The sequence below is a fragment of the Ambystoma mexicanum genome, chromosome 8, assembly GCF_040938575.1.
Source record: "Ambystoma mexicanum isolate Mex_15411 chromosome 8, UKY_AmexF1_1, whole genome shotgun sequence".
In the NCBI taxonomy this organism is placed as follows: domain Eukaryota; kingdom Metazoa; phylum Chordata; class Amphibia; order Caudata; family Ambystomatidae; genus Ambystoma; species Ambystoma mexicanum.
In genome coordinates, this window is record NC_090929.1 from 118,163,051 (window position 1) to 118,176,765 (window position 13,715).

A 13,715-nucleotide genomic window follows, 5' to 3' on the forward strand; every position below is an offset into this window, starting at 1 on the left:
CGCCCAAGTTCTAGAGGTCGCAATCGTCGCCAGACTCTGTAGTGTCAGCTGCCGCAAGGAAATGCTCAGCTAACTTGACTTGGTCATCTGTTCCCCTGGGCAGCGAGGGGAAGAAGATGGATACCATGGGAAAGAGTGATTTACATGGTGGGATCTACAATCAAGGCGGCTAATGTACTGGCCATCTTGGTCCGTTACGACCAAGAGCTTTGGTACAAGCTGGGCCCGATCTTGGAATTCCTCCACGATGACAAAATGGATGCTCTCGCCCTCATTCAGGAAGGAGCGGTGGCGTCGTACCATGCCATTACGCAAGAAGCGGACATCGTCGACATGGGTTTCTGGCAGTCTGCCTTGGTCGGCAGTAATGGATGAAGGCCACACATTCGGCAGGATGTTCAGGCAAAGGTGCTGGACATACCCTTTGACGTGGAAAATCTGTTCAGGAAGACTGTGGACAAATCTCTTCAAGCCATAAAGACTGATATGGAGACGGCCCGTTCCCTTGGCACTTTTCAACAGCAAAGCTAGTCGTCTTTTCACTCCTCCAGGGGTAAATCAACCAGATCATCCAAAGGTTTTTCCTCATTATACAGACCGCCTCCCAGATCCTCCACGCAGGAAGCCTACAGAGGTTGCTTGCAGGCCTAGGGTAGTGGAGGTGAGCATTGCCATCGCCCAAGCAGGCCTGAACCAACCAAGACACCAGGCCGCCACTCATGCACCCTAGTAGGAGGCCGGCTGATGAGGTTTGTCAGCAAGTGGAAGATCACCACTGACAGATGGGTGCTGGACGCTCTCGCCAAGGGTCACACCTTGGAGTTACAATGCAGGTGCCCCCGTATCCCACCGGTTTCCCGTCAGGATCTCCACGTCCCTCAGCTCATCGAAGAAGTGAGATGTTACAGAAAGGAGCGATAGCTTGTTCTCTGGGACTCCGGAGCCTATTCCAGATACTTTCTGGTAAGAAAGAGGACAGGGTGTTGGAAACCTATCCAGGACCTGCGCCATCTGAACAAGTTCCTGAAGTCACAAAAATTCAGGATGGTCACTTTGCAGTAGGTGCTCGGCCAACTGGATGAAGGGGATTTCCTGATGTCATTGGACCTAGAGGACCCTTACTTCCATATCCCCATCCACAGGAAACAGGAAAGTTCCTACGATTCGTGGTGCAAGGCCAGCACTACAAGTTCAAGGCCCTACCCTTCGGCTTGAAATTGGCCCCAGTGCTGGTTAGGAAATGCCTGGCCCCGGCGAGCTTTGCGGACAAGATCCCTCTGAACTAGGAGTTCCGGCGGGTGATAGAGTGGTGGGGGGTGCGCTTCCACTTCGACCAGGCGACGTGATTTGAAACCCTGTCATACCAGGAGACAGTCACCACCAGGGGGTGTTTCTCGTCCCTCTCCACCTGGCAGGCATCAAGAAAACCATTGCGGACTCCCTCAGAAGGGAGCTGTTCTCCTTCCATGCGTGGGAACTTCGTCAGGATCAGGTGGACTGCCTGTTCTTCAAATGGGGCAGACACCCGATCGATATTTTTGCCACAGCAGTGAACTCCAAATGCCAGATGTCTGCCAGCAGGTGCCACCAACGAGGAGCTTGGGGACACATTCTACTTCCTGTGGGAAGGTCTGTTTTAGTCCGCCTTTCCCCTGTTCAGTCTCCTGCTACATGTCATCAACACACTCAGTGTCATGCAAACTGATACTCATCGCCCCGGCGTGGGTGAAGCAGATATGGTATCCGAACCTGCTCAGCCTGTCAACTTGACTGAAGGCAACGCTGCTAGCAATTCTGGATCCGCCCTCCAGAAAGGGAGGTGCAATTCTTAATCATGAACCAGGATCTCTGAACCTGAAGGCATGCCTCCTGCAGCCCTAGAGTTTGGAGGCTATGAGTTGCCAGCGGACTGCTGGGAATTCCTTGACAAAGCCAGGGCGTCGTCGACTCTAAAGTATTACGGCCATAAGTGGAAGCGTTTTGCTACGTGGTGCTGGTCACAGAAGATCACCCCTCTGAAGGTCATCGCTCCACAGAATCTTCCATACTTGCTGCCCTTGGCGAAAGCTGGACTGGCTCACGCATCCATCAAGGTGCACCTAGCGACCATCTCACGCTACACCAGATTCCCAGAAAAATCCAATCATCACTGTAGTCCCACACTTGTCAAGGAGATCTTCAAGGAGCTTTTACGTTCTTTCCCTCCGGTAAAGGCTCCTGCCCCAGCATGGGAACTCAACGTGGTTCTGATGATACTCATAGGGGCACCCTTCGAAGCTATGCATCCAGCCTTACTCAGGTTTCTCTCATGGAAAACGTCTTTCCTCGTGGCCATCACCTCTGCCAGACGTGTGAGTGATATCTAGGCCCTGTCCTGCAAGCAGCCGTATTTGACTTTCCTCAAATCAAGGGTAGTGCTGCGGACGCACCCCTCGTTCATGCCAAAGGTTCCATCAGAATTCCACCTCAACAAGCCTTTGGTGTTAACTGTTTTCTTCCTGAAACCTTTGTCTCCATCAGACTTTGGACCTGTGAATAATGGGAAATCCTTGTCCAAGTCTTCCAGCGCAAGATGGCTCTTTGGCTGCATCATGCACTGTCATCGACTGGCTAACCAGTCTCTGCTGGGCTGCCTGAGAGCCCACTCCACCAGAGCGATCATTGCAACAGCAGCATGCCTTTCTGGTGTGCTCATGCTTGACATCTGCAGGGCTGCGACATGGCGGTCCACGCATACCGTCACAAGGTTCTACTGTGTTGAAAGGAATTCCAGGGAGGAGTCCAGAGTCAGCCAGGCAGTGCTAGGCTACATGTCGCCTGAGGCAAGTCTGTTCCAGGGGTAAGTGTTGATTACTTCCGTTGAGCCTTGCCACCTCCCGTGGTTGTGCATGTGTGTACTGCTGTGTATTCGTTATTCATGAGCATGTGAATCCATGCCAGACCTATGCAGGAGATCAATAAGTAACTTGTTCCATCTTTGTCTTTTGCAACAGGAGGCGAGGGTGACCCAAAGACTAAATCCACCATTGCAAGATTGTTTACTGCATACAACGGTTGCACATGAGCTCACAAACCTCTTCCTTTAGCTCACAAAGCCCACTCCACTCGAGGTACTGGAGCAACACTAGCCTTTGTTGCAAACATGCCATTGGATGCAGCAACGTGGAGTTTAGTCCCCACATTTACACAACACCATTGTGTAGATTGTAATTGGTTATTTATTATGCGCTTAATAACCAGAGGTTTCTAACCGCGGACCTGGGAATCAAACCTGTGTTGCTCTGTGTCGTCACGCTTCCAAGGCGAATACGTTGCCCCTGAGCTATCCTCCCTATACACAATCAAGGGCAGATTCACAGATGTGGGTCAAGCAACACAAAAACCTCTGTTCTCAACTGTTGCCACCATCAACCGATACTATTAAGTTGTCTATGCAGTTACAAGCCCCAGTAGGTAAGTATTACAGTACTAGACTCTTTCGCTTATATCGGCTTAGTCACATGTGCCCTCCCAGCCTCCCTACGTGAAAGCTGAACACAGTACTTTCCTGCATTAAGTCATGTGAGGGAAAACAAACAATTTGAGGATAGCGATACATGAAGGATCATGGTTACCTGCACACACACACAGTAGTATTGGATTACCCCAAGAATTCTGTGTAATCTTCTGAACCAACCACTACATGGCTGCCTATTCAACGTATGTGACTCGAAGCAGATACTAGCCACAAAGACAATTATTGAGTTAGTAATGCTGACCATATATGGAACTAAAACGCTAATCGGGTTCGAAGGTGCAACCGATCGGCATCGAACAACTATTTCATCTTGTACTCTGTTAACATGTTGATGTGTGAATGATCATGGGTACCTGAACACGTCTGGTAGGGATAGTGTGACGGGAACACCCATGCCAACTCCCCAATTTTCCGATTCCGAAAATATATGTAATACACAGAGTCAATCACTAGATGGCGGACTATGCAAAGCATCTGAATCTAAGCAGATTCACAAGCCTCAGAAAGATTATTACTGGGTAAGTAACGTTTGCCATGTATGTGTAACTATAAACTGCTCATCTGTGTGGAATTTGTGCTTGAGGCAGAGAACTTTTAACTTGATTCAGTCCTGCACAGCAGCGATCACCTAGCACATCATGCCATCTTCGAATTTGAAGTCCCATGGGTAAACTGTAAACCCGGTGCGGCATGCCATACAACCCAGACTTGCTATGCCATTGTGCTTTTATTCTGGTTCAGTGTTCGCGTGTATTCATGTTTGCTTGAAGTGTAGGCATGAGTCGGCGATGAGCTGATGACTGTGATGTCTTTGTCCCTTTGTAGGTATAAAGTAACTCAAGCGGAGCTGTTTGCATTACTCTGCCGCCTGGCCGACGAGCTGCTCTTCAGACAAATCGCTTGGATCAAGAAACTGCCTTTCTTCTGCGAGCTCTCAATCAAGGACTATACGTGCCTGCTCAGCTCTACCTGGCAGGAGCTGATTCTGTTATCCTCGCTCACAGTCTATAGCAAGCAAATCTTCGGAGACCTTGCAGATGTCACCTCCAAGTACACACCCTCTGACGAGGAGCTGCACAGGTGAGAAGAGGGAGACCCCACCTATTCTATGTGCATTTCCTGCTGGGCTCTTAACTCCCAGTAATTTGTGTGCGAGGGTTGCAGCAAAGAAGATTGAGCCTCCTGGCATTTGCAAATTGGGCCACTGTGCTGTTGGCTTTTGGGCAGCTGGGGGCTGGAGGGCAGCATGTACTAATATTGGTACGTTCTTCTTGCCACACGCAGTGTCTTCCTGGGCCTTACATTTGCTCCTTGGCTTATCTGACTCTAAATAGACTTGGCACTTCCAGACCGGGAACGCATGTGTTTGAGATGTGGTCGTTTTGGGCCAGGCAAACAACATTCCAGTAGGTGAGACCTAAAAGTGCACAGCAGAGGCAACTCGGTGAAACTGGGGGTGCAGAATAGATGTGGGGGAAAGAGCACAGGTGAGAGGATAGAACTAAGGGTGCAGAGCAGATGGAAGAAGAAAACACCGAGGGTGCAAAGCACGGGAAACGGGGTGAAAAACTGAGGGTGGAGAGTGCAGGAATGAGAATGAAAATAAGGGTGGAGAGCATGGGCAAGAGGATGAAAGTAAGGGTTGGGAACACAGGGGAGGAAGCGGCCGAAACTGAGGATTGAGAGCAGAGGGAAGATGATGACATGGCTGAGAACACAAGGAACATAAGTGGAGGCTGGAGAGAGAGCACAGGGAAGAGGATGACACGGAGGGTGGGGAGCTCAGGGAAGAGGATGACACGAGGGTGGGGAGCTCGGGGAAGAGAATGACACAGGGTGGGGAGCTCAGGGAAGAGGATGAAACGGAGGGTGGAGCGCTCGGAAGCGGATGACATGGAGGGTGGAGAGCTCGAGGAAGAGGATGAAACTGAAGGTGTGGAGCACAGGGAAGAGGATGCCAGAGGGTGGAGAGCACAGGGAAGAGGATGAAACAAAGGTTGGAGAGCTCAGGGAAGAGGATGAAACGAAGGTTGGGGAGCTCAGGGAAGAGGATGAAACGAAGGTTGGAGAGCTCAGGGAAGAGGATGAAACAGAGGGTGGGGAGCTCGGGACGAGGATGACAGAGGGTGGAGAGCACAGGGAAGAGGATTAAAGGAAGGTTGGGGAGCTCAGGGAAGAGGATGAAACGAAGGGTGGGGAGCTCAGGGAAGAGGATGACCCTGAGGGTGGAGAGTGCAGGAATGAGAATGAAACTAAGGGTGGAGAGCATGGGCAAGAGGATGAAAGTAAGGGTTGGGAACACAGGGGAGGAAGCGGCCGAAACTGAGGATTGAGAGCAGAGGGAAGATGATGACATGGCTGAGAACACAAGGAACATAAGTGGAGGCTGGAGAGAGAGCACAGGGAAGAGGATGACACGGAGGGTGGAGCGCTCGGAAGCGGATGACATGGAGGGTGGAGAGCTCGAGGAAGAGGATGAAACTGAAGGTGTGGAGCACAGGGAAGAGGATGCCAGAGGGTGGAGAGCACAGGGAAGAGGATGACACGAAGGTTGGAGAGCTCAGGGTAGAGGATGAAACGAAGGTTGGAGAGCTCAGGGAAGAGGATGAAACAGAGGGTGGGGAGCTCGGGACGAGGATGACAGAGGGTGGAGAGCACAGGGAAGAGGATTAAAGGAAGGTTGGGGAGCTCGGGGAAGAGGATGAAACGAAGGGTGTGGAGCTCAGGGAAGAGGATGACCCTGAGGGTGGAGAGCTCAGGGAAGAGGATGAAACGAAGGGTGGAGCGCTCAGGGAAGAGGATGAAACGAAGGGTGGAGAGCTCAGGGAAGAGGATGACACTGAGGGTGTGGAGCTCAGGGAAGAGGATGACACTGAGGGTGTGGAGCAGAGGGTGGGGAGCTCAGGGAAGAGGATGAAACGAAGGGTGGAGAGCTCAGGGAAGAGGATGACACTGAGGGTGTGGAGCACAGGGGAGAGGATGAAACGGAGGGTGTGGTGCACAGGCAAGAGGATGAAACAGAGGGTGGGGAGCTCATGGAAGAGGATGACACTGAGGGTGTGGAGCACAGGCAAGAGGATGAAACAGAGGGTGGAGAGCTCAGGGAAGAGGATGAAACAGAGGGTGGGGAGCTCATGGAAGAGGATGACACTGAGGGTGTGGAGCTCAGGGGAGAGGATGACACTGAGGGTGGAATGCGCAGAGAAGGGTGGAGGGCAGAGAGGACAAGAAACAACTGAGGTTGGAAAGCATGGGAAGGGGGTTGAAAGAAATTAGGATGGAGAGCGCAGGGAACAGGATGAACCTGGGGGTGTAGAGCAGTGCGAACTGGATGAAGCTGAGAGCAGAGGAAGCCTGGCCGTTACTTAAGGAGCAGGATTAGTTCAAACATAACTCCTTCTCTTGCATCGGTACAAGGGGGGGGGGCGTGTTTGAGTTGATTCCAGAAACTGTGTTTGTAGCGGCTGTTTTGGAAGTAGGGGAGGCAGGCGTATCCCCGGAGAGATCATAGGGTGCATGCATGAAGTTCATTTGTTTCCAGTGAGCCAGTGTATGGCTTGCCCCGTCCTCTTTGAGTTGGGCAGCTCCGTGAAATAAGCATTGGCAAAGCCAACCGTTTTGCCTTTTATGTAGGTATGGGATCCACATTTTCAAGACTGCCACAATAATACTTGCTACCTTGCCATTAGATGGCAAAAGCTGGCAAATTGTTTTATGTTTGGGCATGTTTTGGCACTGCCTACCAAATGCCTATACAAGAGCCAAAACAGTTGGCTTTTAAAACGATTGTTTTATGAGGAATTCAGTGCAAGGAACAGATGCAAGGACACACACTGCAGAAAAAAAAAAAGTGGTTGAAGTCACTTAGTTACAGCAGTTTTATTACATATGGAGCTAGTTTATAGATGCAATCAAGCCATGACATCTCAGAAGGTTGCTTACAAAGCACAGATCCAGACTCAGAGATTCTATCGGTGTGCTTGGGAGGTGAGGAGCAGGTAGTAGGTGGGAATGTCCATAGACGACCATGTCAGGTTCCTTTATTTTTGTTATCAAAAAATCATGTTTTTATGAGAAGATATTAAAAGGTGAGACAAATGTTGTATATAGTGATCTTTCCAATTGTAATTGTACATTAAGAATCATTGTGGCAGGACTTGTATGGACGTGGTGTTCTGCCTGGCACTTTTGGGCCGGAGTCTGAGCCATTTACTTCAATGGCAGGACCATCATTTTGATCACAAAGCACCCAGTTTGAGATTTTCTCTAAAAACATGGAGTGTTGTCTTTAGAAATGTCAGTGCAACGGCAGAAGAACATGGATGCTTCTCGAACACCATGCTGGCCTTTGTCTTTGCCTTGTTCATTCAGTGTAACGCAAGTTCAGTTCAAGGAACCCTGAAAGGCGAGAGTCCTGCTGCCATCCTCGGTATTAACATGGCAGAAGTGGTGACTTGTTCGGGTTGTATTAATTGACTTGCGCACAGTATCTATGGTGGCATATTAATTCCAGGTGCAGAGAACATTTGTCATGCTAGCATGTTTCTCAGCTGTGGGCTTCGCATGTATTAGAACCCTGGCTGACCATGAGCAACCTTTGGAGCGGGAGAACATTTTTTGCCCTCTGAAGCAAAACAACCGCACTCTGGCTGCCGAAACTCTCACATAGAACTGGGAAAGTCCCTTTTCCACTTGCACGTGGAAGCGAATAAAAGCAGACAATAAGGGTTAACGGAAGGGCCTTTGGAAGAAGGCCAATGGACGCTTTCCCGTAACAGCAGAGTCCTAAGAGTCTTGTGGAGGTGAGATGGGCTGAGCCTAGAAGCAGAGCTCCATGTTAGCACCAGCAGCTGGCCGTGCAATCCTTAGAAAGTCCATCTTGGAGGAAGGGAGGCTTGGCCAGGCCCTCTGGATACTTGAAACTACCGAGTGCTACCGGTGGCTATTCCTGCAACTCTGATTGGCAGCAGGCACCTTCTGGGTGCTGATGGACCCTGAGCTTGCCATTGTGAGCAATAACCGTGAAACTCGCCCATCCTTGAGGCTCACCAGGTGTGCTTTCAGTGGCCCAGCTGGTTTCCTGGAGGCACATCTCAGCCTTTTCTAGATTCCCTTTTTCTTTTGGCATTTAAAGAATCGCAGGAGGGGAGGCGGCAATCCTTTCCTGATATTCCTCCCTCCATCCTGAGAATCTTTCTTGTGTCCCAACTCTTGGGGAACTGCTGAAGATTTAGGACCAAGCCTTTGTTGGACAGCCATAGATGTGGGTGAGATAACCTGCCCAGTGCCCTAACCTACCTCTGCCAGTCTGGCCAGGCGCCGGGGGTTGCTTGTCATGTGGGCCAGAGATGCTGTCTGCTCAATTGACCTCCTCCAGCTCCTCCCATTCCAAGGTCATTGTCGATATCATAGTGTCATGGCCGCTTCCCCTTATCCATGTTGTGGATCGGAGGCAAAAGGGCAGCCTCCTTCGGAAAAAACCACCCATGCTTAAAGAGCTCTGCCAAGCAGAAATATGCCTCCAATAAATTAGAGCCATGCCGTGGGTGAAGGCTGTTATTCTTTCCATGAAGCACGTTGGCACGCAGAATCTGAGAGTGCAGCAGCTTTGTATCATGGCAGATTATGAATGGTGGCTTCTATGTGTTTGATGCTGTAAATTAATTTCTGGTGCAGGGTAGAGAGGACGGTGTTCAGGAAACCGCGCTATCTGATGCCCCACGCGACCCAGCCAATGTTTGGGCATTCGGTGATTCATTTCGTGCCAGGTCTCTCCATTCTCCAGGCTTGCATGGAGGGCACGTCTCTGTTTGTGGAGCGGGCAATATGACAATATTGTGAAAGGCCGCTCACAGGGCTCACTTAAGCGTGGACATGCTTCCTGAATTAATGCTCGCGCCTTGACTGTTCTGCAAGGTTGCTTGGCTCCTCTGACGCTGCTGTTTGTGGAAAAGCACTGCATTCCTCGAGCCTCTGTGCACAGCAGCAGTTCTTTAGCATCCTTGTCGTGTTAACCCCTTGTTGGGGGAGGCAGTAAGGAAAAGAGCCAACGCCCTTTCTGACTGTATGCTGCTAGAATAATGGTGTCTCTAGACAAAATGACCCACATTACAAGGGAAATACCCTATATCGAGGTGGCGGTCTTTCCGGTGATAAAAATCGGGTGGAGAGGAATTAATAAACTAGACCTCTGCCATACATGGCAAAAAACGGGGCCTTTTCCCGCTGTATGTTTCTGCTGGGCATCAAGTGGAGTGGTAGGCAGAAATTACCCTGGGGTTAATGGGCATTTGCAAACACATTGCCCCTCTGTTGTGGGGCAATTTCTTCCAATGATGCGTGTGTACAGCAGAGTTTAAGCAAATGGCAACATGAGCACAAGGTAAAATGTTCATGCTGCACAGGATTATACCCCTCTGCATGTACCAGACTAGAGGACAGGCATGTGCAACATTTGATTGCATGCATGCTCGTGCACACAGTTCAGTTCAAGGTCTCAGAAGGCTGCAGGTATAAATGTATGCAGCATTAATGCAGGCCAGGAGGATAGCTCAGGGGAAAGGCGCACAGCAACACGGCGGGCTTCATTTAGGGGTCGCCAGTGGTCGCACCTGCGACCCCTGTGGTCGCTACCCATAAAAAAAAGTTTTAAAAAATCCTTTTTTAAATTTGTTTAAATTGTAGCCAGCATGATGTGGTTATGTGTTGCTTGAGTGGCTCGTTTTTTGATGGCTGTAGCCGGTAAGAGAGCTCAGTGGATTGAGGGCTCGCTGCTGCAGTGTGCGTGTCAACTCAGCCTTTCATCCTGCTGAGGTTGATGAGTACCAACACAGGTTGGGTGATATTGTATGTATATTTGTTCTGTATGAAGCGCTTACGCCCAAGTGCTATATAAGAACACATCATTAAGAGCGCTTTGAAACGCGTACCTTGTGTATAGGCGCTAGATAAATAAACATTACCATACCAACATTACCATTATCGTTTGGCCTTGGTGCCTGCTTGCATTCACAGTAATTTGGTAAATGGGCCAACACGCGCTGATATTAACGATACATATGGTGTTCCATTCTTGGATGAAATGTATATCACTTTACAGTGATATCGTAATGATATTTTTCGTAGTGTACTTAGAAACAATCCTATGTGATGCCACTTCCTGTTTGGTCAAGGGGTGAACATTTGTGTTTCATCACTTCCCGTGATGTGACTTCGGGGTGGGTTCATCACTTCCTGTGATGTCAACAGAGGTCAAGGTTTGTGTGACGTCACTTCTGCTACCCCTGGCATTTTGGTGAAATGACGTCCCTTCAACACCATTTCAAGTCCCGGTCCTGAGCTTAGAGACTGGTCTCCGGTATTAAATGTGTTATAAATTATTAATAAATGTGCATGCTTAGTCAGCTCTTTTGCCAACGCTGGACTCTTACATTAACCTAAAGGCCAATTCAACCCCCTTTCTCTAATGCTTAACCTAATTTAATGCTAATCCTACCCAAATAATCACCCAAACGGAATCACTAACCAAAACCTAATGCTAACACCAAAAATGATCCTAAAATGGACCCGAACACTAATCAATGCTAACAATAATAGGGAAACTATATCTAACATCACATTAATGGTAGCCTAATTATGAAGCAAATACTAACCCAACTCAACCCTAACAGAATGTCAGTGCTATCGTAGTGCATTGTGAGTAAGTTCGTGCAACCCTATTCACCCCGCATTCGTGCATTTGCACCTGTAACTCATGTTGATGTAGGGCAAACCATGACTACAACGAAAAAATAAATATCAACCTCTGCATAAACATTTTATTTAGCACGTTTTATACAAAACGATACTCTCCAAACACTCCTAGAATGTGGGACCACCTGGGAATGTTTTAGCAACACTGTTTTGGCATAGTATTTATTTATTAATAAAAAATCACAGGGAATGCAATTAATTTTTGGCATTAAAACTCTTAGAGAATTTACCATTAATAAGAGTGGAGGACATGGGTCCCTTACAATGGGGTGAGAGAATGTGACTTCAAGACCAGATATTGCTGAGGAAGTTGGAAACATAAAGCAGGGACGAGGACAGTACAGAATGACATAGGAAAAGGTTGGTGGAGAAAGTACTGAATTAAGGATGGAGGGTGTGACGAATCAACTTCCAGGGTACCAGTGGTCCAGGGATGAATATCAGTTTCTAAACCATCAATCAGCCACACACCTCTAGTATACCAGAAGGTATCCGAAAAGTTTGGAACACAAGTCAATTATAAACCTACTTGTCCAATTTTGGTACAGTGGACGGAACGGCAGGCTTATCTCTGCAAGGTTGTGGATCGTTGGTTAGTTGCAACACAGCGAAAATACAATTACCCAATCATAAAAGGGACTGTCCAGTCAAGGTTGTATACAAATATCTACTTTATTATTACTACAACAGACAGTTCTAGCACACTACAAAATACAACCCACCCTGTAAAGGAAAACAGTGAACAGACAGTTTCATGAAGGAAAGCAATGCACTCTGGATACGGACAGGAGGGTAGCTGGTTAAGTAATCAGTCTTACTGTTCAAGGTTATTTGGTTTCAGCACCAAAGGGCAATGGGTCGTAACTGTCTCTAGGGGCCTTCGAAGAAGGACCAGTGGGGCAGAAACACAATGTACCTGGTGCTTAACAAGTTCTTGATGCTCGACAGTGTTGAGGCGGTTCCAGGGCGCTTTGCAGCTCCTAAGACATAGTTCGAGATGGGGACAGCTGTGGGAATCAGGCGGCAGACAGTTTGGCAAGTGAGGCTGGATGGACGGTTGCAGGCTGGCCTACACGGCGGCTAGGGGTCAAGATTTGTTGTCTCTGTGCTGGTTGGCAAATCTGGAATGCTGGTCGAGGCATCTGACAGCCCTGGAGACTGTGGCATGACAACAGTCAGCGGTGCAGACGATTGCGGTTTGAGGACTCCACTGTCTCGAAAATGACCTTAAAAGATGGACATTGGTTGATGCTTGTTGGGACACTTCTCCTAGCTTCTTCGCAGGGCTCATGCCCTTTCAAGGTGGACGGCCCAAAGCTGAGGAGAGTGTTTGCAGGCAACGGCCTTGTCATTTGTCCAGAGATTCTCCGGCACTTCCCACCTAGGAAGCTTGCTCGCAGAACGTAGCAGGGCATGTTGTGTGTTGGCTGGGTACCAGTTCTGGAGCTGCTTGACGAGTCATCCGAGTCCGGTATCGCTCTCTGTTCCCTGGAAGATGTTTAGGGGAGGGATCTTGCTTCCCTCTTGGAACTCCTGGCCTTCCTTCACTGGCAGAAGATGTAAGGTGTAGACTGTATCTTCAGCCCGTGTCCAAATGAGTCCTTCTTACTCCTTTCTGAGTCATCGGATCTGCTAAGTGAGGGGTTCAGCCCTCAAAGCCAATAGGGCCCCAGGGATTGGGGCAGGCTAAGCCTACCTTAATGCCCCAATCCTGGTTCCCCACCAACAATCTTCTGTTATGCATGAGGTCAGGACCAGAGTGCTCTGCAACAAAAAAGCTAAGGGGTGACAACATATACCTAAGTCCCACCCATATTCCTGTTTGTTGTAGATCAAAATGTCTCTCTGGTTAACTGAGCCCTCTGTGACTCTTGATTAAAGCACAGGTCTCCCTTGAAGTTTGTGATGAGAGCAGACTGCCTGTCTCCCTCAATTCACATACTTCTCCCCTCTGAAAGGGGTCCACTTTACAGGGGTACCTACGGTAACTGATGGACCCAGACATGCCATTTACTGCCTTTCATACAGAGGGGCGGGAACTCACTTCAAGTTGACACATTGCATACCAAAGGGGTGTTAGCCCTGCTTTCCTGTTGTCTGTCTGGCAACCAAGCCCCTTTAAACAGGATTGCCTCAATTATCTCATTAGTTTGCACTGCGCGAGGGAGGTGTGCCTAACCCCATCTTGACATGCTTTGATGTACCTGTGGCTGTCGCATTCCATCTGAACATGACAGGGGAGAACAGCGCCTGTAGTCTGTGTCCTCCCGGAGTACACATGACTGTGTTTTGTGTGGTGAGCAGAGAACATGTATGCGGAATGGCCTCACACAGAGGTTGATCTCCCATCATTCATTTTCATTATCAAAAAATCAAAAAAAGTGCAAGCGAGCGCACACTCCCCATGCGGATGGTCAAATTCCTCAGAGGGGGGGACGGAAAAGTG

The 13,715-nt window shown here is 49.1% G+C and overlaps 1 protein-coding gene across 2 annotated transcripts in view; it reads left to right on the forward strand.

The window, feature by feature from the left end:
• NR6A1 (nuclear receptor subfamily 6 group A member 1) overlaps positions 1 to 13,715 on the forward strand; it is a 1,456,199-nt gene that overhangs the window by 1,386,854 nt on the left and 55,630 nt on the right. For both annotated transcript variants that reach the window (XM_069609446.1, XM_069609447.1), the window contains one exon: positions 4,343 to 4,597. In XM_069609446.1, the coding sequence (XP_069465547.1) occupies positions 4,343 to 4,597 (255 nt within the window). The remainder of the gene's footprint in view (positions 1 to 4,342; positions 4,598 to 13,715) is intronic.